At 38.4% G+C, this 27,898-nt stretch overlaps 1 protein-coding gene across 3 annotated transcripts; it reads right to left on the bottom strand.

Moving 5' to 3' along the window:
• Positions 1-115: 115 nt before the first annotated feature.
• On the bottom strand, positions 116-27,898 carry chd2 (chromodomain helicase DNA binding protein 2). Of its 3 annotated transcripts, XM_044192129.1 has the most exons (41): positions 27,734-27,898; positions 26,261-26,325; positions 26,053-26,121; positions 22,897-22,953; positions 19,486-21,433; positions 15,455-15,689; positions 14,534-14,620; positions 14,246-14,307; positions 13,653-13,772; positions 13,157-13,342; positions 12,809-12,948; positions 12,479-12,704; positions 12,292-12,392; positions 12,137-12,178; positions 11,817-11,995; positions 10,472-10,596; positions 10,127-10,343; positions 9,940-10,029; positions 9,631-9,821; positions 9,332-9,520; positions 9,051-9,213; positions 8,720-8,872; positions 7,723-7,794; positions 7,084-7,233; positions 6,829-6,977; positions 6,629-6,725; positions 6,451-6,543; positions 6,122-6,295; positions 5,764-5,933; positions 5,440-5,621; positions 5,220-5,358; positions 4,966-5,116; positions 4,514-4,636; positions 4,271-4,393; positions 3,808-3,948; positions 3,437-3,553; positions 3,125-3,303; positions 2,933-3,032; positions 2,641-2,827; positions 2,063-2,303; positions 116-1,965 (listed from the first exon to the last, which is right to left on the bottom strand). In XM_044192129.1, exons 5-41 carry the CDS (start codon positions 19,629-19,631, stop codon positions 1,680-1,682), a joined length of 5,526 nt encoding a protein of 1,841 aa, XP_044048064.1. In that variant the 5' UTR covers positions 19,632-21,433; positions 22,897-22,953; positions 26,053-26,121; positions 26,261-26,325; positions 27,734-27,898; the 3' UTR covers positions 116-1,679. The 3 variants fall into 3 exon arrangements, with proteins under 3 accessions (XP_044048064.1, XP_044048065.1, XP_044048066.1); XM_044192130.1 differs by lacking the exon at positions 13,653-13,772; XM_044192131.1 differs by lacking the exons at positions 116-1,965; positions 2,063-2,303 and having other exon boundaries at positions 2,755-2,827; positions 3,129-3,303.

Raw genomic sequence — 27,898 nt, 5'->3', positions numbered from 1 at the left:
CTTTATACATACCTTCCCTGAAAATCTATTGTTTGTCTTTGCTGAAGAGATGATACAATGATGCAATTATGATAATGAAATGCATTTATGAGGAAGGAAATGAAAGTAGATAAACTTTCATTGTGTAACAAAGTTTATTACATATGTCCAAACATATGTACAGCACATTGCTCATGAAGAGTGGTTTTGTCACAAATATAAATTATTTAGAACTTTCTTAAAGAACATATGATACAGGAACTGTAGCTTGCTTAACGTGAAAGAAAAGATGTGCTGGCTGTTCACTGTAACAAGTCAGTTAAGTGCCCTGGACGAAACACACAATGATTTACCAGAATACATGGTCCCTTCACCTGTTCTCACTGAATTCTTATTTAGTTAGTCAGAGCAATTTCCTTAAAATGTGACTGTAATAATACACATCCTGCCTATGTTAGACCCCAGTACTGTCCATGAACCAATATACAGTATGATAATACACACATAAATAAGGCACAAATGGAGAAGCATAAAAAAAAACAATTCAGGGCCAGAGCAGGACAGGATTTGGCACAGGAAAAGAGTGACCAAAGGATATAAACATAATGAAATGTCATCAGGAACTTCCTGATAACCCTTTAACAACCAACCAGCCAACGGTCTGTGAATCAGAAATATTGGCAAACCATAGATTAGGAAAGAAAATGTTTTACCACATAGTATTTTCATACATAATTGAGTACTTACATACAGTATGTGGAAAGATGGGTGAATTAATCAAACTACACTGAAGTACCATTTTAACCATCATAATACTGAAAGGCAAAAATAAAGGATAGTTCTAAGTCCTAGTGTTATGAACCTTTGCACAAGTTGTTGCAATAAATACTGCTTACAGAGCTTCCATTTCATTGGGCGACAGTGATTAAAGTGAACAAAGCAAGAGGACTGCAATGATTTATATAGCTACACAATTACAGAAATTATGATATTCTCGTGTAATATATATTACACGAGAAACATGAAATTGCTAAAACCTTTTCAAATTTTTTGTCAAGTGTTTAGAGGAAACACACTGGCTTTGATTGATCATTCAAATTTATAAAGAATCAGACTGTCCCATCACACCACCATTTTAACCCACATGGTGACACTCCATGATTCAGTTCAGCTACATATTCAAGATAAACATTTTGAAGGTGCAGATGATAACACATTACACATTCGTTTGTATTGAAATATTCTAAATGACATCATTTGCAAGACTTAAAGCTAAACACAAAAAATAATGTCCATGTCATTCTTCCTTTGGAAATAATCCCATACATTTACCATTCAAAAAAGGCCAAAACCTACAGGCACTTTTAGGATTGAGATCAGTCATCAGTTCATGTATCAGCGTTCCACTCAGTCTCAGATCGAGTCAATTCATTTAAATAAAGATGCTTTAGTTCTTGTTTTTTTTCATCATAAAGATGACAGGAGAAAACAAGCTTTTTCCTTCAGGGTACAAATCATTCACAGCCACAGTCACTGGGGGAAAAGAGCAAAATTGTTTTGCTGGTAAAGAGGGTACATGTTGATTCCTTTTCCAACTGTGAGCTTATGATTGGCGAGTCCATACTTGTCCATCAGCAGCATGTGGCTTTGACCCTGGACAAAAGACCCATATCAGTTTCTTAGCCAAGCACTGGCATACTTTATGTTTTCCTGTTGTTCCAGTTAGGATCTGCTGAAGCGTTCGGCTCTGCGGGCCTCTCAGATGGAGAGCGGGAATCCTGGGGAGACTTCTGAGCCTGCGGGGAGCGAGGGTCCAGCAGTGGAGGAGGTTTGTCAGGGTGGAAGGGCCTGCTATAGTGTTCTGGCCCAGGTGGACCTGTCGGCCTGGGGTCTGGCATCCTCCTGAAGTCCTGAAGAGGGCCTTCTCTTCCTTGGTGGTAGTTGGGACGGAATTCATCAGAACGTCTTCTTTTGGGGTCTGGATGCCTGAAACATAATTTAGACCAGTGGTATGACATAACTGTTCCCTGATATTAAAAAAAAAAACTAAATTAAAACTTGTGATCAGGTTTGAGTAACTCACCTGTCGTAATAGGGTCGATGACCCCTGTGGTCCCGGTCATTGCTGTACTGCTCATATGGCCTTTTTCGAGGGGAGCTGTTGTTGCGGTAACTGCCTGAGCTGCGGTAGGAGTCTCCTTGTGAACGTCGATCACCATAATGATCCTTGTAGCGATCATAGGGATGATGTCTGTCTCCCTGCCATGACTGGTTGCTGTTACCTGGGTAACTGTATTTACGGTCCCTCTGCCAGTCTCCCCTATCTGTAATGAAACATGTAAAAGCTGATATTTAAAAAAAAAAGTGCCATTATTGTGAAAGAAGTTTAACTTACCACAGCTCTGCCTCATTTAATAAGTAACTTAAATTAAAGGAATAGTTCAACATCTAGGGAGAAACTCATTCACTCTCCTGCCGAGAGTTAAATGATGTCTGTATGGCGAATATGAAGCGTTAGCGGTTAGCTTACCTTAGCACAAAGAGTGGAAATGGGGAGACAGCTAGCCTGGCTCTGTCCAGTGTAAGAAAATCTGCCTACTAGCACCTCTAAAGCTCACTTTGTTCAGCGTTTTAATCTAAAATAATTCTATCCGCACGTACCGTCATTGCCAAAGTGCCGCTTATTAGCTGCGTTGTACGGCTCTCTGTGGTGTCCGTGGGAGCCTGACTGGTGAGATGCAGATTTGGAGGATGGCTGAGTACCCGTGGAGTCTCGACTGGAACCAGAGGGCTCTGGTCTGAAAGATTTTACCCTCCCTGCAGTATCCTCCTTCTTCTTATGCTCCTTCTGGAAATGTCACAGGATATTTTCAGTTAGTGAAACACAAAAGATTATGTTCACTTCCTAACACTTGATTAAGAGTGTTAACAGCTAGAAATAGGAACAACTTGCCTCTTCTTCATGTGATCGCTTCTTCTGTGCCATTTTGTAAAGCTTGTGGAGCTTCCTTGCACCAAACTCTGTAAACTTAGACACAAATATCCAGAGGTTTCTGCCAAAAAAAATGGCACAAAAATAATCATTAGCAGAGTAAAACAGGTGAGCAGCATGATAGAATTCACAAAGGTAATCTAATCATCTTACCTACGCCATATTTTGACATGGTCGGGGTCACTGTAAGCTTTAAGGCACTCTGTGATTCGGTCTCCAATCTTCAGTAGGCATGTGCGAGTGTGCTGGAGCTGCTCCTGGTCAGACAGACCCTCATCTGGTTTATCCAACTGCTTCAGGGCCTTTTTCACCGGCCTCATGCGCTCCTTACACTAGACACACACACAAATTGATGATATTATTGTAATGCACTTCTTGTTCATAATAAGACGTACACAACTCTCACACATTACTCATCCAACCCCCTGGCGTAATCTTTGCAGGAGAATTAAAGAAGAAACTCACAATACTGAAAGTCTCCTGATCGAGTTCATCATCCTCCTTTCCTTCAATGGGAATGGGGTCAGACCCAGCCGTAATGTGAACTGGACCTTGAGTCTTCTTCCCTTTGGCCGCTTTAGCCTGAAAGACAAAAATACCAGACATCAAGACAATTAACCCACAACCGCCATTCATACCATTAATAGATTATTCACAGGATGGGGACAGACTGGCAAAAGGCCTTGACTTTCTAGCTATGTTCTTTTAGCCGCATGCTGCATTTTGATGCTATAATGAAGAATAAAAGAATATCTGTTTTCCATCAACCTAATGTCCATGTAAATTTGAAACAATTTGAAAATTATGATAAGGTCATGAATACTATGCTGAAATACCTTTTCTTTTCTGGGCTTGGTACCCTTTTTTTCTTTGTCCCCGTCCCTCTCCTTTTTAGGAGTTCCCTGTTTTTCTTTGTTCTCTTTGTTATCCTTTTTCTTTTGTCTTTTCTTGGCAGGGGACTTCTCTGTTCCATCATCCTGCTCAAACACGAGAAAAGACAATGCTTGTTAAACAATATAACAGTAGGTTATACAACAAGGAGAATAAGGATTTAGGCTGGTGTTGTACACCCTAATCAAATGTACCATTCCTCTGCTTATCTAAAAATAGAGCTGAATTACACCTCTTTGTTAAGGTGTTGCAGTAGTTACTGTAGTACTAACTATACAACCAGACCCTGCACATAAATACATAGCCATCACGTGTACTCTAGGCAGCAGAAAACCTCGACAGAAGCTTAACTCAGCCTATACCCTACTGACTAGCAGATGAAACCGCAGTGGTTATCTTATGGCTCACCTTGACCTCACCCTCCTCCGAAGGGTTGTCGGACAGGTGGGGGGAGGAGATGTCGTTGCCCTGCTCATCCTTGAGAATCTTGTTCTCCTTTTTCACCCGAGGCTTCCTCTTCTTCACTTTGACCTTTAGAGGAAGAGACTGGATGAGCTGTGTGGGCGGTAGGTCGCTTTGCGCAGATCAAAGGCAAACTTCATGTGGTGAACACAGTATGGTTGAGTTACTCAGTGATTAATAGCAGCATACCTCCTCCCCTGTTTTAGACTGGTCTGAACTGTCTTGTTCTTTTTTCAGCAGCTTGAGAAGATACTCGGCTCTCGCCTGCAACTGCTTGCCCTGAGGCTTCTTGCTTGGATCGTCTGGGAGAATCTGTGCAGAGAGAAGTAAATGTTAGACTGCTTCCTCCGTCTTCTAAAACGAGTAAAAGAGGTGCTGATTATGGTGAAGGTGCTACTGAAGACAAATAGAGAAATATAACTGCATTCTCAACTTTCACCTCAATTTTTTGAACAAATCTTGACTTGTAAAAAGGTATTTTTAAAAGCTTTTACAATATCTAAAAACAGGCCAAAGGCATACAATAAATGCAGTCATTCAAACGGAGTGCGTGCTCATGTTTTTAGATTTAGATTTTCCTTCACTATTCCTCTTTATATGAGAACCATCTCCAACTTAAAAGGTAGAAATTAGACATTTGCCTTATCAGCGAGTTTAAGGTCAGGATCCGTCTTGATCAGATCCCAGTTGCCAAAGCCGTGCTCATAGATACCAAGCAAGAGCTGAATGTCATCCTGCAGATCCCAGTCTACATCAAAGTGGGCTACCTTGACTCTGCATGTCAGCTGGAACCTGTGAAAAACAGAGACTTGTCAAATTTAATCTGCAACACAGATGCACTTCTCTAAACATCTTATCTTGAACCCAGTACAAAGCTTTTGCAGTGGAATCTTACTTATTTCTCTCAGCAGGATCTGAGGGCACTACTTTGTGCAGAGGCTCAAACTCTTCTTCGTGCTGGATAATGGTCTTGGCGTTGACCTGCACTCCTGAGATCTTGATGTTAATTCCTCGCCGTTTCCCTGGACCTTTGGCTGGAATAACAACACGCATTATTTTTGGGCCTGGAAAATACTATAATTTCAAAGACCTCTAAGCAAGTAAAACCAACATACCTTCAACTGGGTTCTCTTTCAGGTGTTCCTCATGCTCCTGCACTGCAGTCACACAACTAGTATGAATCAGTTCACCAAGTCTCTTCAGGTCTGCTATGGATTTGTCAACCAGCTCAGAGTCTCGGGCGATGGCCTCCAACCTTTCAAGTGGAGATCCAAATTTCTTGTATGCCTTAATGAACCTGTTAATGATATTATTATGAATACATTTTAATTTTGTTCATGAAAGGAAACCAACAAATGCAAGTGAGCCTTCCAACATTTAAATAAATAAATAAAAATAAAAACAAAAACGAAAGAAAAAATTCTCACTAACAACTTTACCTGCGTATCTCTGCATCAGTGAAACCCTCCACATTGTTTTTGCGGGCTCTGGGTCTGCCTCTCTTCTTTGGCTTCTTGTCATCATCACTGTCATCAGTCTCGCTCTCAGAGCCTGAGGAGCGGTGCTTCAGCTTGGAACCCACATCACTATCACTGTCATTGGCCCGAGCCTGAAAGACAGAGGAACTGTTGCAACACCTTATGACCTGATTCAAATGCTGAGAAGCTGCTGGAAGATAGTAGGTTTCTGAGATGCAACAGTTTACCGTAACTGTTTTTGAAATGTACATATAAGTTTGAGAGAGAATCCAGGAGCTATCAGTGCTAGAAGTGGGCAAACAACAAATTTTCCTCTTACCCTCTTGTTAGAGCTCCTGCTTCTGGGCAGCATGAAGATGTCCTCCATCTCCCGCTGCTTCTCCTCCTCCTCAATTTTGCGTCGCTGCTCTTCAGGGATGATTTCATCCCATTCCCGTATGGGCCTCCCCTCAAACTCTGTAGTGCTCTCTTCCATGCTGGAGAAATTGGCCACCTGCAGCAACATACAGAGAAGAGAAAGAAATTATTAGGAGATGAAAGGGAGGGATTCCTGACATTGACATGATTTCAGACAAGAGTCTAAGGGTAGGTATTTAAAAACTAATACTAGTTATGCAACAGTACCAAACAGTAACAACTTGCAGGTACCTTAAACTGAGATAGAAGTTCATCTGTAGCACTTGAGCCTTGGTCACTTTCTCTTGTTTCAGCCAACCTCAGGATCTCATCAATATCCATCTCCTGTAGAAACAAACACATCCTGGTTTAAATTTTACAAATACGTAACAAGTATTTTTAATGCACAGAAAATTAGCCATTGTAATACCTGCGGTTCAGACTCCTCTCCTTCTGCCTCTTTGAAAAGCTCTGCGGCACCAAACTTGAGGATGGCAGTAAGTTCTTCTTTATTGAATGGGTTTGAACTATAAATTAAAACCAAAAAAGCAGAGTTAAACAGAGTTTCAGTATCTCAATATTAAACAAAATCAATTAGCAAAAACCCGTAACTCATTTCTAACATCTTACTTCGTGTTTCCTGAGTTGTTGTCCAGTACAGTTCGACCAGTGGTGTCCATTCTCTGAATGACAAGATGGTCCAAAACCATCTTCTTCTTTGCCCGCTCAATGATGTCCTCCTCCACTGTTCCTTTGGTGACCAGTCGATAAATATTCACCTATGAAAAGAAAGCATAGGTGTAATTTTCTTACTTACTATACAATCGTTTTACCAATTATCTAGCATATCTACAGTGAAAGTCATCAATTTGAGCCATGGATTACCTGTTTCTTCTGGCCAATCCTGTGAGCCCTGGCTTGTGCCTGCAGGTCGTTTTGAGGGTTCCAGTCAGAGTCGAAGATGACTACAGTGTCTGCTGAGGCCAAGTTTATCCCTAAACCTCCAGCTCTGGTGGACAACAGGAAGCAGAAGTCCTAGAAAACAGATGAAACTGTTACTACAGATCCCATCGAGCAATACACCTCAACACACGCCAACATGCGTAAATATGTCTTGTATTGTGAATTATAAGAAAAAAAATAGCAAATTGGTAGTCATGAATCAAATTTACTACAACCTCAGACTTTTCATTTTAAGTAATCATGTATATTTTACCCTTTTTGCACCATTTATCAAATATATATTCACCTGCTACTGCTGCTCTCAAATAAAGTAGTCCAAAAAACAAACAGAAAATGTAGCATGTTTGTTTAAAACAGACTTTATCCCAATAAGATAGGACTGCTTTCTGTGATATGCTAACATTCTGAAAAATAGTGCGCATTTGACAATATATTACTTATACTAAAAAATTGAAAGATCTTATTTACTGCAGCTTAATTAGAAATTGAATGCCAAATTAGGTTTTCAGACTTGGAATCTCCCTGTATCAGTGAGTAGCATAAAGTAATTAGTATACACACCTCTGAGCCTTCTGCATTGAAGTGGTCAAGTGCTTGCTTTCGGATTTCTCCCTTTATGGAACCGTCCAGCCGCTGCAGAGGAGAGAGACAAACAGAGAGAGTTAACCTTTAAAGATTTCCTGGGCAGCTATCTGCTATAACCTTGGCATCACTTTTCTTTACATGCCAGTGTACCCAGTTTATATGCTCAGATTGATCACAATAATCTACACCAAAGAGTAAGTCAGCAAAAACAAACCGAGTCAAGTGAGTTCGGTTGGTCTTCAGCACAAAATAACTTGATATAAATAACCACATGAACTCTCAGCCTGGCGGAGTATGTATGCAACAACACTGACATCCGATCCTCATCTGAGTCTAACCCGCCCAACACAACCACCCCAAAAGGCCCATCATTGGAAACACCAATAAAGACAACAGTCAAAAATTGAAGTCGGCCTACATAAACTGTCAGTCTAGACACAGTTTCTGGAGATACTGGTGATGCTCCCTCGGCACATGCTCTGCTGAGACGTCACAGTCTGTCATGTCTGCTGTTGAACTGGCTGTGAAAACAAATCTCCCTCTGGGATAATAAAATCTAAATCTAATCAGCTGGTTACACTTGTAACTGTTAGTGGAATCCGATGGAAGACTAATTATCATTTTCACTGACAAAGGTGACAGCACTATATGTATATGGTTTTGTTGTCAAAGATTTACATTTTTCTGCAAAAAATAATTTAAAAAAGGCACTCAAATTTTTTATGTTCCAAACACACATTTTAGCAGAAATCCAAATGATCTATGAAAAGTTACTGCACCCTTTAAGTTACCACAAACTCATATCAGGTGGAATTGGTTTTCCTATGTTGATGCAAACTACAGCATTGCTCAGAATGACTACAATGCCATACAGTGGAACTGAATGTTGCCCTGACACAGCATATTGTTTTGTTTGTGAACGGAGGTCCTGTATAGTATAGAAATGCAGCCCTGAAAATGTGCAAATCTTTACCTGGAATGGGTAGCGATTCTTGGCGAGGTATTCAGCCAGAATGTCCAACATCCTAACCATCTGGGAGAAGATTAGGACTCGGTTGCCTCTTTCTCTGAGTCTGGTCAGCAGCTTGTCCAGCAGCACCAGCTTCCCGCTGCCCCTCACTAGACTCTAAAATGTACAAAGTTAGGATGTGAACACTAGAATTCAGGAAACATTAAGCAGTACTGAGCCTTCTGTTGGAATTGTCATGTTTTCATCTTTGTTATGTCGCAACTAGTTTCTTTTACAGAGCAGAGATATCCTCAGGTGTTGCTGGGAGCTAAAGAGGGCTCAGGAGGAGATATACCTGCAGGTGTTCCTGTTGTGTTTCAGTGTCTCCATCTTCAGGCTGTTTAATGAGGAAACTATGGTTGCAGCACTTTTTAAGCTCCATAATGATGTTCAGGAAGCCGGAGGAGCTACCTCGGGTGCCTTTGTAAAGAGCTTTGTAATTCCTTGTTAAAATCCACCTGGAAATATTGAGGAACAAATTAAGTTAATGGAGAGGAGAAATGCAGCTACTGTACAAGAGGTTTGTGGGAAAGACAGATGTAATAAAAAGGTTACAAAAGACAAATAAAATCGTACTTGTAAAATTGTTTCTGCTGTGCAGTCATGTCTACACGAAGGATCTGTTCCACCTTGGCGGGGAGAGATTTTTCTACATCTTTCTTGACACGTCGCAGAAGGAAGGGCTCAAGGACTTTGTGAAGACTCTGATAACCATTATCCCTTCCTTTCCCATGTTCATCCTCAAAATCCTCCCAGGAATCAAACCTGCAGTGCATAACAGAGATAACAAATGTCATGTCTGGGTGGAATTCAAACTAGTGGCATTTTCCCTGCTTTTGTTCAGTATCATATTAAACATCTAAACCAAGACGTACTTGTCAGGCATGAGGAAGTGCAACAGTGACCAGAGCTCTTTGAGGGAGTTCTGTAGCGGAGTGCCAGTAATGAGGAGTCTGTGGTTGGACCTGAACTCCATTAATGTTTTGTACAGCAGGGAGTCATCATTCTTCAGCCTGTGAGCTTCATCCACACCCAGGAACGCCCAGTTGATGTTCCCAAGCACCCCCTGGAGACAAATTTTAAGTCCTTGAGAAACCAAAGTGATCGTTTCTCTCCATGCACAGACATACTGTATAATGAAAATATAAACACAATCGTAAAGAAATACTGATCACTGCACCTACCTTGTCTTTAAGTAGAATTTCATAAGTGGTTAATAATGCATTGAAACGAATTCTTTTCGTTTGATGGTTCACCCACTCGTAGTCACGGATCTATATAAAACAAAAGCAACGACGGAGGTTTATGTAACCAACTCTGGAGATACCAACAGACAGTGACAGAAAACCCCTGCAGACGGACTCAACCTACCGTTTTCCTGCTCATGACGTCACCAAGGTAGACCACCACGTTCATGTCCGGGGCCCAGGTGTCAAACTCCCTCTGCCAGGAGGTGAGTGTGGACAGGGGCACCACCACTATAAAGGGCCCATACAGCTGATGCTGGTGAAACAGGTAGGACAGGAAGGAGATGGTCTGGATGGTCTTTCCAAGCCCCATCTCATCAGCGAGGATGACACTATTGCACCTGAGGACAAAGAACAAGAAAAAGGCATGGTTTCACCTTTTTTTTTAAAAAAGCCCATTTTATCACACATTACTTTTTCAAATGAGGTCATCAAAACCAACAAATTATAATATTTATTTACACAGTACCTGCACCAGGAGTGAGCCAACCAGTTCAACCCGTCCAGCTGATAATCTCTCAGCTGAAGGTTGTCATCTCCAATATATGATGGTTGTTTCTTCAGAGCAACAAACCTTGGTCTTTGCTTTAACACCTGAAATGATAGTTAGAAACAAATTTCTTCAATTATGAGGAGAAAAACATAAGTGTTGGAAATATTTTTCAGTAATATCAAACTAGAATTAGCGCCCCACGGTTGTTTGCCTCCACCAACCAGTCAAGTTGCAGTTTAAATCTATGTCTGTCCAAAAAAAGTATAAAGTGTATTTTTTGGCTAAATGGAAGTTATCCCTATATTGATGATACATATGTATGGTTCCAGTGAATATATATTGTTGAACTGATTAATGAAGGATTATTATAAATGTATTGGCTAAAAAAGGTAAGCATGTACTTGATTACTATGTAAAGATGGATTCTTATAGAGTATAGCTACACAAAATGTGGTGCTTTTGTTTTCTCCTGGAATTTTTAGATGCGAAGCTGCTCTCTAAGCTGTAGGTGAAACTCACTCAAAGGATCTAGTTAGGTGTGCTCCAATACGTTCATCGCCCAGTTCATTCTTAAATTATGGCTAAAAACCTATTTTGAGGTCACAATGACCTTTGACTCAAAAGTGTCTGACCAACTGAAATATGGTCACAATCTCCCCTTCTGTTCCTGAGTTATGGTGTTGAATAATGGCCAAAAAGGGCATTAAGATGTTACAGTGAAGTTAACCTTTGACCTTTTGGGTAAAAAAGGTAAATGGATTGTATTTGTATAGCTTGTACTTTCTAGTCTTCTGACCACTTAAAGCGCTTCACACTACATATCACATTCACCCCATTCACACTGATGGCAGGTGCCAACTGCTCATCAGAACAAAGAAACTAACTCGGTCACACACACTCACACACCGAAGGCACAGCCCTCGGGAGCAATTTGGGGTTCAGTGTCTTGCCCAAGGACACTTCGACATGTGGGCCGGGATCAACCTGACAACCTGCTCTACCACCAGGCCACAGCCGCCCACAGGTCATCACTTTGTCGTTGTATCCCATTAAACATCTGTGTGAAATTTAGTCATGTTTACTGCATCAATTCTTAGTTATGGCCAAAAACGTGTTTTGTGAGGTCACAGTGACCTTTGACCACCAAATTCAGTGGACATTTGTGCCAAATTTGAAGAAATTCTCTCAAGGTCACGAAAATGGGATGGACGAATGGACAGCCTGAAAACATAATGCCTCTGCGCCGGCGTAAAAGGGAAGTGATTAAAAAATAAAAACATGACGACTAGACTGTTTTGGGTCATTTCGATTTGATTCTTACCTTGCAGTCTTTAGAGGGGACGGTTTTACAGGAGTTTCGGTTTCTGAAGCTGTCAATGCAGGACTGAAACTTCTTTCCAACCAAAGCTCCATCTTCCCAGCTGCACTCTGAATAGGGTAAGCCCATCCACTTGCATAGATACTCTGGCTCATTGGAGGATGGTGTCTTGTGACTGTGGGCTGTTTAAAAAGCAGACAAACTATTAGACAAATGATTGTGACAAAAAGTAAAAGCCCTTAATACCTGAAATGTACACCACAGGAGACCATTAAAAAGGCAGAATGTAACAGCGATGGTGAAAAATTAGAAAAGGAACTCACAGGGGAAGTCAGAGGTTCCTGGTGTCTTTCCTGTTTTTGTTGCTGTTAATAACAAAATTCCTTTTAGTACAAGTGCAACATGCAGTTGTACATTTAAAAAGATTATCTGGAGCACTACCAGACAAAAGAAAATACATTTGATAATGAATTCTTACCGATAACACGTTCCACAAACTGAAACTGCTTGCTCAAGTCACAAGTGAGCTCCTGTTGGCAGTTATGAAACTCTATATCCTCAGGGGATGCCTTCCTCAACCTACAAACAAGGACAGAATAAACTGAAAATTCTTGAAAGACGTACATTTGCAAATAAAATGTTAATGTGAAGACAAAGATTTTTACCATGCATTGAGCTCTTCTTGTTTCTTTTTGTAGTTGTCCAGTTTCTTTAGTCCCTTGACCTTTTGCAGCGTCAGAGAGTCCATACTCTCCCATGTGTTGTGGATGTAGGACCAGCCCTTCCACTTAATCAGATACTGAGCCTCCCCTTCATCAGTCTCGGGGTCAAAGCCTTCACACGGGTCCCCATTTTCCTCCACAGCATAACCAGTAGTGGAAGCCCCAGTGGCTAGAAGAGAAAAAAAAATAACTTTTAGAATATTTTGATGAGAAACAATGTGTTTTTTTTGTTTTTTTATTTTTAAAAAAATAGGACAAGTGAAAATGCATCACCTCCTTTTTTGCCTATCCTGGTGTCCATAACCCTCTCAATGGTCTCACTGTCATCATCCTGCTGCTCCTCGCCTGCTTCCCCCGTCATTTCAATCAGGTCATCAGAGTCTGTTTCAAAGTCATGTTGGTCTTCTTTATAACTGTAACACAACAGAAAAATGGGGTAAAGGATGAAGTGGATACAGGTGATGTTTCAATAAAAGCAACCTTTTAATACTTGTTATGAAAACATTAGTCTGCAGTCCTAAATAAATGTCCCTGTCTAATAATTCAACGCCAAGGGAAACTTGTATCAACAATAAATTGAAATGTCCGGGAAGAAAAAACACTTTGGGTTCAGAAATGCACCTTTTTACTTTTGTTGCACCCCTTCTTCGAGTTTGTCTCTTCGGAGTGTCTTCCTCATCGTCATCATCATCATCGTCGTCGTCATCGTCATCGTCGTCGTCTTCTTCAGCAGACGACTCCTGTTTCCTGGACTTCCTTCCTTTTTGAGACAGCTGCTTTTTGGCTGTTGATGATTTGGTCTGAGGTCTGTAAAACACACAGTTATGCAAAGAAACACACAAACCACTTAGAGATAAGGAACCAACTTCCTGGATCATTGGCACCGGGATTTTGGTCTCCAACGTCCAATGCCACATTTTATTTACAATATCTGTATCATGTTTTATGATTAGATTAAATTTCACATTTTAATTGTTGCATTTTAGACTGAATTTTTAGAACATCAGGCTGCAGCAGATTTATACTTCACACCAAAGTAAAGGGAAACACAATATGGAATGATTTGGAGATGACCAGTGGGTAGCTGTCTGATGGCCAGGCTTCGCTACGCTCTTACCTTCTAGCAGGAAGTCGTCTGGATCTAACTTTTTTCTCTTCCTGTTCACTGTCTGTACTGTCGGAAGCCTCCTCCTCATCCTCCTCTTCATCATTTGAGTCATCATCTTTCCAGATATTTCTTACAACAAAGAAATACCACAAGTTCACCCTCAAGGCCCATCACTGCAATAACCAATTTTAATTTCATGAAATATTGGCCCATAGGGTGTTCACCACAACCCAATTTGATCAGGGATAAGCCACTGATCTGACCAATCAAATTTGACTAAAAGGTCGAACATCACCTGGCTGACTGAAACTAACTGAGCCCATTTGGAGCAAACAGATACCCATTTACAAACAAGCTTAAAATGATAAGAATCACAACATGAACACAGACTGGCAACACAATGACATGAACTGTGCAAAACTACTGTATGGATCGAGTGTTAAACAACAAAAATCTTGCTAACAAAAGAGTTCAGTATAAGTGTCTCAACATGGCAGAATAAAAAGAATATGGTGCTGTACTAGCAAATAAATTATAAAAAAAAAAAAAAAAAAAAAAAAAAAACACAAATCCCCAAAGATGGTCACAGTCTTCATACTTACTCCTTTTTCTTAGCTCGTGATGTTTTTCTCTTGGGACTTTCACTCTCTGAGTCACTGCTACCCTGTAAACAGTCAGCACAGCAGATACACATTTAAGTAAGAGCTTTGTTTCAACTTGAAATGCAGCAGCACTTCTCTATAGGATCCACTAGATGGCACAAGTGACTTGTTTAGAAGAGCTGATGACAATAGTGATAACTGTGTGGAGCCAGGCGATGCTGCACATTTGTATTGTTTGTCTTTATTGTTTCTTTGTCTGTCTTCAAGCTTTCATTCACATCTGCTTACCCCAGCTCCAATGTTTAAACGAGCCGGCTCCTGTCTGCTGCGATTCGACCTCCTGACCCCATACACATCTGGATGTTCATCCCACATCTGTAAACAGAGAGCAACTGCTATCAGACAGCCACTGACTTTCTGTGTTTCTATACAAATATAACATGTCCCAATTACTTTCTACATTCTCTTTTGAAAGTATGTGCCATCGGGCTGCAATTAACGATTACTTTCATTATCGATTAATCTACTGTCCAAGGTGACATTTTATAAGACAGAAAAGCAGCCAATATTTGCATATTAAGAAGCTATAACTACAGATTTTTTGCCATTTTTGGTTGAAAATTAACAATGAAATTAGTAAACGATTGTCAAAATAGTTGCCAATCAGAAGGTCAATCAAAACTGCAACTTTGGAAGCCTAAAGCACGCGTTTTTATAAAGATTTAATACTTATTTTTGCTTTCCTAGATGTTTCTATAGCTACCTTACCAACAAATGCAATTTACTAGCTGAGTAGCGCCTCCATTTCCTTTGTGCATTGCATTGTGGGACAACAGTGTGCATCAACAGCACATTTAAAAGTCAAGTGTTTTCTAGTATGCATACTTACTATTGTGAGTAAACTTTTTGTCACTTTTCCAAGGAGAACACACTACATACTCAAAACCTGTTTAGAATTAGGACGCAGTATGGACCTGGGACACAGCTATAGTAACAGATAAAAGGATAATACGGCTGAAGTAAAACTTTAACTTCGGTTGCAACTACAACTGTCCTGCATGTCAAACCTTCCTAATCATGTTAAGAGTCTGATTACACAAACAAAGTTAACTCAATCTCCATTATTAGAGGACAGGAACCTTAATCTGCTTTAGAAACAAAGTCACCAGAGAAGACTTCGGTACTTCCCTAGAGCTCAGTGACCTTTACCTTCTTCACATCTGCCAGACGCTCCTTCTTTCTAACTGGCTTGTCTTTGACTTCTGCTGTGGTTTGCTGTGATTTGGACTCTGCAGACTCGCTCTCTGACTCTGAGTGACTCTCTGACTCTGAGGAGCTGTTCGACTCGGAGTTGTGGGATCTCCTCCTCTCACTGCCATGCTCGCTCTCTGACTGACTTCCTGACTCCGACGCAGAGCGGTTGGATTCTTCTGACGCTGAATTGCTACAGGAACAAGAACATGTTCATTCTTTTGATTTTGCAGTGCATATGTATTGCTTACATAATTCTGTACACCCAACAACAACATGGCAAAAATGTGAGTAGAGTTGATAGTGGCAGCAACTTAAAAATGTCTTAAAATTCAAACTCAAAGAGCACACTCTCACTAGGACATGGAGAAACTGCAAGAGCTTGATGGCATGAGTAAATTGTGACTGTCAGCCGAGTGGAAACTGAAACCTCATTACATCATGCAGCATGTTCCTTACTCAGCTAACAGTCTTATCATAACCTCATTTTCTCTAAAGGCACACAAATCCTCTTACAGTCATTTTAAAAAGCCTAAGACCTGCCTTCAACACTAAAATAACGAGTTAATACTGAGCTAAACTGTAATTTCACAAGTATTAAAATCTTTCCTCTCTGTTAATCTGCAGTTACATGACATATACAAGTATAGCAGAAATATAATCAGAAAATACTACATTGGCCATACTTATATGAAAAAAATATCCATGGAATAAAGACTAAAAACTATATGAACAACAGTAAAATTGCATATGTACTCCCACTATTAGTAGCCTAACTCATATCCTCATTAAACCTGATACTTTTTGTGGAGGAACAAGAATCTAAAGATTGATTGATAAATATGGCACAATGAGTCCAGAGCATATGCAACTGGTTCCTATCCTTTCTATCTTATGACTCCTTAAATTGAAACAGTGCCTACTTGTGACCCCTCATCACAGGTTATGGCCATAGTTGAACATGAGTTATGAGCATTTTTTTGTCTTCTCAGATTGTTTAATTTGAAGGATTTTTAGAGGCCTGAAGAGGTGAAATTATTCAGTATTTCACAATAAAAAAAAATTAACATTAACAAAATGTCAAGAAAAAACATATTGTGTAACAGAAATGTTTCATAAAAAAAAAAAACAAAAAAACAACTATTTAATCATCTCTTGACCCCTCAGACTTATCTTGGGTCTCCTTTAGAGGTCCAAACCCCTGGTTGGTAACCACTCGCACACCACGTAATTTATTCAGAAAAAAATGCCACATAACTCCGCATACAAGGAGCTTTAAATGTTTTGGGCCCCCCTTGAAAACAAGATGGCACATCTCAAGGGGCATATCCTGATGCAATTAAGTTCAAATTTGATACAAATGTATCCATTTTGTATACAATAATCACAATAGACCTTATCTGGTATTTTGAGATGACAGCACAATGTGAGGGGGGTCATCAGTGGATACAGCATCTAGCTTGATATGACCTCTATTGTCTGGCTTTCTCTGCGTGCAGTACCTCGTCTCGACACATGGGGGCGCTACACCTATTCAGAATAAACCTCCAGGAAATACTGCCTTACATGGATCGCTATGGAAAGCCACAGGGGCTTGTGTTTTACAAAGATTAAAATAAATGTACAGGCTTACTTCATCTATTGGGTGTTCTTAAGAACAACACTCTTATTTTGAAGTTTGAAATTATTTATATTTTGCCTTACTAAATGTGTAAATGATCGTGTCCGCCATTTATAAAACCATGAGAATAATACTGATGGGTGAACATGAATTAATTGGTTGTAAGTAAATAATTATAATCTAACTGGTGTTGAAATAAGTAGACTCAGTTACTAGATTTCACAGCCTGTACCTTGAGCAGTTTCAGTAATCAAACTCGGAAGTGCATGCCTTCTTCCGCTTTAAGTGAGGTCAAAAGTGGGTGGGACATAGTAATAATCTCGAAAAATTACTGGCTGGCGTGTTGCTAGGTGGAAGTCTAGCCTATAGCATCGCAGAGTGCAGGCTTTCCAAGGTCTGAACTCTTCCTGTTCCTCCTCCATGTAGTTCTGAGCTGAGTTTTAATACAGATAAGTGAGCAAGCTGGGCACACAAAGCAAGGGCCATTTTGTGACTCAGGAGAGCATGTATATAGTTACTTTAGAAGATATAATGTTACATAAAATCACCAGATATTCTGTTGCTCATTCTGCTGTTTTGCATTACCACAGTGCTCATCTCTCAGTATGAAAAAGTTAGACTGTCATCAGTAGCAAGGGACATATTTCACTCACAGCTTAAAATACTAAAATGGCTGCCACAAAAATCACACAGAAAAACTACAAGTGTGATGTAACCTGCTGCAGTGTACAGTCAGTAAAATGCTGAGGGTGATTACCTGCATTTAGCCTCCAAACTTCTCTGCGTCTTTATCTAAAAACACAACAGTCTATTGAGATCAGGCTGCATTATTTGTTGTGAAAACATGGCAGCAATTCTAATACTAAGAACTTATGTTGGGCCATAGCATTTATGCAATGAATACAAACATTTTTTTTTTTTTTAAATAATGGCAAGCCACTTGTGTTGTTTCCAAATTCCTGCATTGTCCTGACACCATGCAAATGACCTGATATTAAGTAAAAAAAAAAAAAAAAAACCATCTTTATTGATCAAAATAGAAGGGTGTTTCCACTCAGTTTGATATTTGTAGATTCAGATACCTGAGGATGATAGATACACACTTGCAAATATTTACCATCTTTATAAAAAGACAATACTGTAAAAAAAAAAAAAAGAAAAATCATATTAAAGTGTCAAGACTCTCAGCCACAGGCTTTTAAATATACTCTACCTCACAAATAATACACACAAAGCCAGATTTAAATAGAAAGGAACATTGTTTTGCTATAACATTCACAAGCATCAGACATTTCAAAACAGATGCTTCAATTCACACACACACACACACACACACACACACACACACACACAGCTCCATATAGCTAATATAAATTAATACAAAAAGTACCCTTTAAATGTATCTGATACTTAAAATGACAGTAAATTTATGGATAAAATATCTTGCTTGACAAGTGAAAGCAATCATCCAACAACTCTAATAATAAATGATCATTATGTGTCAAGAGAAATATTTGAATAGAAACCATCCATTGCAATAAGGCCCCCAAACAGAAAGTAAAAAACAACCTCCTGAAAACAAATATAAAGTTGGATGTTATGTGGGGTATGTTACATAAGCATGTGAAAGCTGACATATAACAGTTATTAAGTAGTTTTAAGTTTTACTATCCTATCCATCTAAAACAAAATTATTTACAAGTTATTAAACTCTTTGGGATGATGGACCTTAATGAGCAGAAATAAAGCAAAAGAAAACTTGGATTTCCTAAAACTCTAACTTGGTCAAAACTATTAGTACAGGTCCAGATAAAAGATGACACAAAATTAAAATTGTAGCCAAATGTAAACTGTATTCAGGTCAAGGAACTAACCACACATATATAAATATATATATATTATATATATATATATATAAACCATCAAAGACTGGATATTTATCTGTCCATAAGTAACAAAGCAATACATTGTTTCTGTAATAAATAAAACCAAACAACGTTGATAAAATGGTGCAATGCAGTACCAAGTAGTAAGACAAGGTCATTTTACTTTATAGCGATATGACATCAAACATTTGTGACAAATCATTTGCAACATAATACAGGACAAATTACACAGTTTCCCTGTGGTCTAACACATACATCTTGTGGGCAATGATCTCTTAACACAGGCCTGAAACCTCAGTATTGAATGTAAGAAATGGTAGGAAAATCAGGGTGTGGCTATTAAACAATAGCAAGGTCATTCATGACAGTGGTGCACTTCAACAAAACCACGTCGCAAATGTATACACAGGTGATCAACCATGCTTGACAAGGTAAACAATCAAGCCATATGTGAAAAAGGTAAAAAAGTATAGGGATCATACCTTGATGCATTGCTTTGAGTCGAACCTTCATCCTCTTGTTTCTTACTTTTATTCTTCATCATCGTATTATCCTGAAAATCTTTGATAGGATGATCTTTTGTCCTGGTATTTACTGTCAAAAAGTTAGAGGAAGTATGAACTATCATACAAGTCCAATAAGACTGCCTTTGCTCAGGTGGTAGTTAAAACCCAGGCGGTGCGACACGAGTTAAGAAAAAGGCATTAAATCGAAAGATTTGAGGATCATTATTTACATCGCCAATTTAAATACAGCGAAGGAAAATGACAGGTGCTAATACAATCAGTTAAATATCCAACTTATGTCTTACAATATAGTCCACGGATCAAGCCGCATGCAATTAATTCTAACTGCGTCATCACATGAAGGATTAGAAAAATAAGATTTAAGGAGGAGAAAATCAGTAAATTATGCACTACACAATGTAAACAGACCAATTCAATGTGAAGAAAGGTGATAACCTATAAATGAACTATAAGATACACGTTCGCTCTATCACAGGCATTTCTCCGACTCGAATAAAAATAAACTGTAAAAATAATAACTTAACAATAAATTACAAAAAAAGAGCCTTGTTTCAAAAAGCTTGTAGGCCTTTAAAGTCTTCATCTACTGTCAGACTCAGAGCGACAGAGGCGAGCAGCACACTAAAAATGGAGGCGCGCCATGGCTGCCAGAGCCCAGTATGGAAAACAACGACAATCACTCCCCCAGCGCCGACGGCTCATTCGGCTCGAAAAATCAGCCCAAAAACCACACGAAACGCATAAATCCTCGCTAAAACACCGATCGTACGATTAAAGCCCTCAAATTTTTATCAGAATCAAGCGGTTTCGGTCGAAAAACAGGCAAGAGAAACGGTCTAACGAAAGCCTATGGCACCCTTCCCAAGGCTCAGCCGCCATCTAGAGCTCCTTCCTAGCTCTGAAAGCTTTGCCTTTGATTGACGTTATTTCCATTTACACCACACTCAGGTGATGTTTAAGTCCCACCCCCTTTATTATGTTTAAAATTTGCTTTTATAAAAACTTACATATATGTTTTCAGCCCAAGAACACACGCTTAAAAGTTGAAACCTTTTTTTACCACTTCATAAAATGTAACAATACTGAGAGGCTGTAAAAGTGTATAATTATTTTGCACCAATTGCATCACTTCCTGCTCAGACAGGAAGAAGGACAAGCAGGAGCCATTTTAGAGACCCTTAGGAAACCACTTCTGTTCAGACCAAAAGCCTTTTAACTTCTTTCAGTGTATTTTACAAAAATTAGTGTATTCAGTTGTTTTGATTGATTAAGTTAAGTTAGGATTTATTAAGGCACAAGGGTGCATTTTCATCAACCATTACCCCCTGTATCTCACCAGTGGAATGTAATTTCCATTGTATAGCAACACCCGAAACAGAGAGCATTACTTCAGGAGATTCATCAACCCAGTACGAAGCTTAAGCACTTAGCTAGCTTATACGTTAAATGGGCAAACCTTGATGATAAGTGACACGAAGTCAGTGCAAACCAAATGAATTTGTTGTATGGGTTAGCTGAAATATTAAAACAACAGCCGAGCTAACGTTATCAAAATATTACGCCAAATATCCTCCTGTGATTTTCTCGTTAATTAGCTAATGAAACAAAGCCAGGAAAAATACGAGGACATACACTTTATTTAAAAACAACATTTGAATATCAAATGTACAAAGGCGGATTTTGTGTTTCCCAAAAACAACAGTGTCATTTTTAAACAAGTCCACTATACAGCCAGCAACGGTGTTCCAGTGTCCACGTTGTCTTAAAAAGTAAAAATCCAAACGTCAAAGTCCAGTCAGAAAACGGTTTCATCTTGTCAAAATTTGGCTAACTGCCAAATCACTTGCAATCTTCACGTTAAACAACGCAGTCTCCACTTCAGCAATATCCAGTTGAATGGGGTCTTGATAGGATAAAAAAAGAAGGAAAAGTTGTAAGCCCACAGTGCAACTGAAATGAGTAATGATTCACTGTCCAGCAGTTAAAGACGACATGCTAAACTAGACTAATATTAAGACAGTTTAGTGACATACATGGCTAGCTTTCAGTTGCGTTAGCTAGCATTGCGCAAGTGCATGTGTTCATCTGAAATCTCAGCATTTAAGAATACACGATTGCTAAAATATTTATCAAAGTTGCTATTCTCATAAACTGTAATTAAAAGTAATCATTTCAACATAATGTATAGAACGCAAACTACAGATTTGGGGGTGTTCGCAATCCAGCATCATAACCGTTCATTTTAGGATCAAAGCTGTTGAAATGCTGTCTTAGAGCCAAACTTTGATGTGTTTAATTTCAATAAGACATTCAATACAACTTTTTATGCATCACATGAAATAAATACGTAGATTTGGCATAAGCTCCCACATGGGAATTCTTAGTATTAAGTTATACAGTGAAGTGAAACAAGCTATACTGATAATGTAAGTTCTGTCAGATTTTTGTGTGGCTCTGAATTGATATATTGTTTAGTGAATTCAAAGTTATTAGCACAATGAAGTCTGAGTTGAGTAAATGCGCCAACAATTTGCAAATAAATTCATCAACTGACCACCAGGGGTATGATGAGTCTAGACTTGGCCTAATTTACATCTTGCGTTATGCATAAAACGTTTTGGTGCAACAACAGTGATGTTCAAACTAATTACGATCAAAACGAAACACTGGCATGTGAGCAAACCATGCTGTATGCAAATTAAGATCCATTGCCTAAATTAACAAAATGATTACCGGAGTCACCAAAGCAAAGACATGACTGACCAACAGATGTACAACATAATAGCATCAAAATCCCATAGCTCTTGAAGTGTTGAAATACGTCAGTAAAATAAAACTAATTGTGACATGGCATCGGCCATGTTTTATCATGTTTTCAACTTTAAGGCCAAAAACCTATCTGAGATTTTAGCAAAAATGGAGAATATAGCAACTCTTGAAGAAGTGGCCTTTTCTGGTACCAACAGGTACTGGTTCTCAGTACCAATAGGAGGCAACACAGCCAATGTCCACATAAAGCCACAGTAAAAAAAATAGCTTATATTATTATCAATAATGAAAGTAGCCACATGATGAAAATTGTTACGTATGTTTCTACCATAAAGTTACATTTACAAACTTACCCTTTGTTAATGCACTCTACCTGCTAACATCTAGGTCTTTTGCCAGCCTTTAGAATTAAAAGTGAATCTACAATAAATATTCCAGATAAATGAGTGGTAAGGTCTGCTTAAAATAGAAGTGCGGTATCCTCAACATATCCGAATGGGATATAGGGAACATATAATCTCTGGAAACTTAGACTACATTTTCTATTCATTATATTAATGAGCTCAGTAAGCAAGTGAATAAACATTAAAAACTTACAGAGCTGTCTTCTTTTTCTTCAAAATTCAAAAATCTTCACACCAGTCCACGTCTCTGCTGTTGAAGAGATAAGGAACAATGAATGACACCCATAAAAAAATACATCAGATACACATAGAAATAGCAAAAATAAATGGAACACTCAATGCAGCTGGCTTTAACTAGTTTGAAGCATTTGGGTCCTCTGACTTTAAACTTTAATTGTAACTGACTTAGATGACTGACAAACGTTAACACTTTACAGCAAACAATCATATGTATGTGAGGAATGACCAGCTCAGAGAAAATACACAATTCTCTCCACCCTTTGCAGTAATAACAAATATTGATTAATAGCTGATGTTCTATACAGTAAATGCTTTTGCTGGAAATGGATTAAAAGGACAAGCCAATATAAAGTCTAAGTCTAGCTCGGCTATTCTTTCAAGAACCCCATTTTAACAAAACCCTTAAGCCTAAATAACATGCATCCTTTCAAATTTGACTTCATTAAAACCTTCAATACAGCAACCTCCCGATCACTGTTACTAACAAGACTTATTGTCAGCCAACTGTTGTGCTGGTTAAATCAACATTGTGTGGTTAAAAACATCCTATGGGGGTTCACAATGTATGGGAGGCCAAATACAGAGGGGAAAAAAAAGTATTATCATTGATTCACTAATGGAATCTGACTAATAATTACAACTCATTATGTGTCTTATTATTTTTGCAACAAACGGAATACCTGGTACAGATACTGTTTTTGTTTTTTTCACCCAGAACAGAAAATACAATACCTGTGGTACATGGTCTGTGACGCGCCCTGCATTTTAAACTAAGACGTGCAGACGTGAACCAAACATACGTCACTCTGTGTAGGGTTGACAGTTCTTGTGCTGTGTGGTGCATTTAAGTGCTCTTGGGGAACTCATTCATATTGCTAACTGTATGGTTAGCCTTAGGCTTTTTGTTGTATGGACTCCTGCCTGTTTCTACAGCTACTTCTTACACTGAAAAAAAAAAAAAGTATAGAAGAAAAAATACATTTGAAGAGAGCAGCCAAAGAATCACTTTTCTGTGTTCAGAGCGACTTGCTGAATCAATTTTATTTGGTTAATCAATGTCTATGAAAAATATCCAATGATCTATCTTCTATCTTCAGACAATTTTAGATTTTCTCTTACTCATTAACCATGGACTGTGAATTAGTTTAAATGTCTTGAAGATAAAAAATGGTCACATTATTAGCTATACGTATTGATCACAAGTAGGTAGTTAATGTTTACTGTTATTCTTCCAGATTATTGGTACATCCCTAATCTCAGGAAATTGTTGTTGTTGTTATGTTGCAAGTTAAGACATTTCTTTTAGTTTAAGATTGGCTTTTCTTATTCATATTTTGGGGCAAAAGTAAATTCTTTTGGCAGCAAATAACATCACAGCTGCCAATGAAGGCAGGCGCTGATCAAACTCTGACTTTCATTTGGCTGGCATTTTGGGGTTATCTGAGAATTTGTTTTCAGTGGCATGAGTAAATAATGAACAGTGCAGATCAAATGCACCACATGACACCTAATATTAAACTTATGTTAAAAAATGTCTTAATTAAAATTAATTTGCATTTCTAGAGTGCATCTGTACAGCCAAATTAGCCAATAGTTGTATTACAATTACCCTTGCAAAATGCCACCAGTTTGTTAACTTACAAAATGTAATCAAAAATGTAATCAAATTTGGAATGTTTGCACAGGTTGTCAAACTACGGACAGATATGGCAGTACGGGCGACAAATGTGCTCAATGTGACTCAAGCTCCATATGTTTAACATCAGTAGGTGATTTGAGGGAAGATGCCGTCCCCCTTGTTCGCAAAATGACCAAAATGCATCCCCCTTCTTAACCTGCCACCCCCCCTTTCCATCCCCTAGTAGCAGAGAGTGCAGGAGCAGAGGGGTAGTTTAGTAGAATATGTCTAGTCCGCCTGACTCATTGATCCTTTATCTGATTGAGGTTTGTTCAAGTTAGAATCTAACTGTGCTGTGTATTCATAAATCCAATGGTGCAGAAGTGGGGGGGGCACATACTGTTTAATATTATCCGCCCCAGCTAAGTTGCACGAAGAGTCTTGGTACAACTCTTTAAATTTGAGTACAACTCTAAAAAGGAGACGCTACATCCGAGCCTCTCAATAGTAAATTGATTAAAATCGTAATGAGCGATGCTGTACAGAAAATTCCAACAAGTTCGCATGGCCAGTCTCATCACATCACGGAAATTGAAGCATGATCTGACAAATATCTTCGGATCGCAAACCCACCAAACTCACTTCTTGCCTAGGAGCCACAGTTAGTGTTGTAAAATGTCAGTGTTTTAAATATGACTGATATAAATGCAATGTGACCATTGTCAGTTGTCAGGTGTTTTTATTACATGGGTTAGGAAAAAGAATAATCATAAAGATTGTAAGTGCTTCACAGGTTAGCTAGCTAGTCGGGAGGCCACCATGAACATCTTACAAATCTGGATGTTATTTAAAATAACTGAGTGTTTATTACAATAAAATATATGAAGGAATCTGTTTTTAATGTTTTGTTAACTCTAAAACATATACAAGAAAAGAATGCACAGAGAGAGGTCGACATTGAAGACAACTTCTGGGCGCATCCTGTGATTTTAATTGCGTTTCAGCAATGTGCTAAACTGTCAAACTCTATTTGAATGATATGTCAAAACCGCTGAAGACTTAAAATGCTCAAAATTTTCTATGAAATTAATATACATATTTACATAATTATTTGAAACTAACCATGAAATGTCTCTCCCAGAGTCAAGTATTTGATCACTTATACATATTTTTAATTGATGTGTACATCCCCAGCACATCATACACTAGATGGCAGAACTGTCCTACTGTCAGACACGACTTTCATTACATTTAGTCAAAACAAACTGCTATAATACACAGAAACTACATAAGAAATTACGTTTAGCAGTATGTCCTAGTAATGACATTCACATAGAAGTGAAAAATAAACTGTTCACTCTGTTTATTTAGTTATGTTTATGTGGTCAGTAATAACAGTCAATTTAAGTTGACACATTTGAAGAGTTTGATGCACAGATATCATGTAATGATTTTTCTAGACATTTATTCGATCTTAAAAATTATACTTACAAATCTCCATTGCGGTGCGAATCACCCGAATCCTTCAACTCACGACTCCATGTTGGCTAAATGTCAACCCTTTAAAATAGAAAAATAAAAGATTCAGAGAGGAAATGTGACAACAGCACACCCTACTGGCTACACGTATGTGGCAGTAACTACAGCTAGTGAGACTGCAAAAAACACTTAAAAGCCTGGACCGGTTAAAAACACATACCATTTAGCTAGGGTCAGATGATCTCTTTCTTCTTTGACGCAATTTGTGAAACATCAAGGGAATCCCTGCAAAATACAAAACATGATTATGATCATTTTTGTAGTCACAATTTAAAATAATTGCAATTTATGTTGGGATAAAAACAGACAAACAGGCTATTTGTGTTTTAATCTTTTAAAGATTATTTTTGAGAATGATTCAGATCTCATTAACATATTAAGAAAATCATAAATAAAGTTGTTGCATATTTAGTTGGGTAAACGTTTCATTTTTTGCGTCTTGGTGGCTCAAAATGCCACTAAATTTGTCTTCAACAGTAACATCCTATTGAGAATAGCTTTAGGAGGACATTTTGTTAAGTGCAGGTTGGTACTAATCCTGAATCCTTGGATTTAACAATATAGTTTAAGATATAAATATCTATTGTAAAAGATTGTATATCATCTGTTTTATTATGTGTAGTATTTGCCTTCATATGAGGATAAATCAACAGTCTTGTCCACGAGACCGTGATATTAAGATGACTTTATTTCTTAATTTAATCTTAATACAGTATTTTGAGTTTCTTCAAATTCAGACTTGTAGTGAAGCTTTCTAACATAAATCTTCCTTAACATGTCTTGCAGGTGTAATGCAATATGGAAAAAGAACATTAATGTACATATTTAAATTGCTTCTCCATTCAGTACCTTAAAGGGTTAAAAGCCAACACCCTATTTTGTATTTCGAAGTATATCTAGGCTTTTATAACATATAGAACCTTTAATTGACTAAGAAATCACGTATAGTTTATGTATAGTGTCTACAATGGAGGAATAGTGTTTAATTTTTATATTTGGAGCATTTTGTCAACTTGTCACAATTTATTTAAACTATTTTTTTAAATAATAAGTAATAAGCATCTCACACTTACTTAAATCTTGTTATAAACTACATTTGTACACTCTGTGATAAGATAATGTAAAAAAATATCGATTTTTAAATATGTTTTTGATTTACAATTCGATGAAAAACCTCAAAAAACAACTGTACTGAAAATAAAATAAAATATGCTTTAGCTTGTTGTGTTGATGTCAACGAGTCTCAATACAGCATTCAAAAAGCGAAACATTTGCTTATTTTTGTTGTATTTGTCGAGCAAATCCAGACAAGGGCATTTGCCCTTTCAAGGACAAAGCAAATTTTAAATGCGTAGGTTGAAATAACTCCAAACAGGTCGAGAACAAATGTGCTTGTCCAAATATTAACTAAGTTAACTCGAAACAGAGCTAGCAAACATGTAAATTCCATCAACTAAAACACAATTATATGCAATTTACAATCTCTATATCGTGTTCTTTATTCTTCGCTGACAACACACCATGGCCATTTTTTACAACACTGCGTCTAACTGTCGTTCTTTCCTCCATATTGCCATACAGCCCTGACTCGCATTTTACAGCTATTAAAGTCGGATTGCTCGTAAGTTCTTACCCATTTCCAGGCAGTGTCTATCCGCCGTCATCTGCCCTGGCCAGTGTCGCGTTTTGGGGCGATTTTCGTCGTTTTGGTGGGTCTTTCGGCCGCATCGTCCCGCCCTTCCTCCTCTCTGTTCTCGACGGCTTGCTCCTCTGTTGTGTGTGCTGCTCTCTGCCTCTG

The sequence above is a fragment of the Siniperca chuatsi genome, linkage group LG4 (genome assembly GCF_020085105.1).
Source record: "Siniperca chuatsi isolate FFG_IHB_CAS linkage group LG4, ASM2008510v1, whole genome shotgun sequence".
In the NCBI taxonomy this organism is placed as follows: domain Eukaryota; kingdom Metazoa; phylum Chordata; class Actinopteri; order Centrarchiformes; family Sinipercidae; genus Siniperca; species Siniperca chuatsi.
Note: the sequence above shows the minus strand (reverse complement) of the source record. Positions and strands in the feature narration are given on the sequence as shown.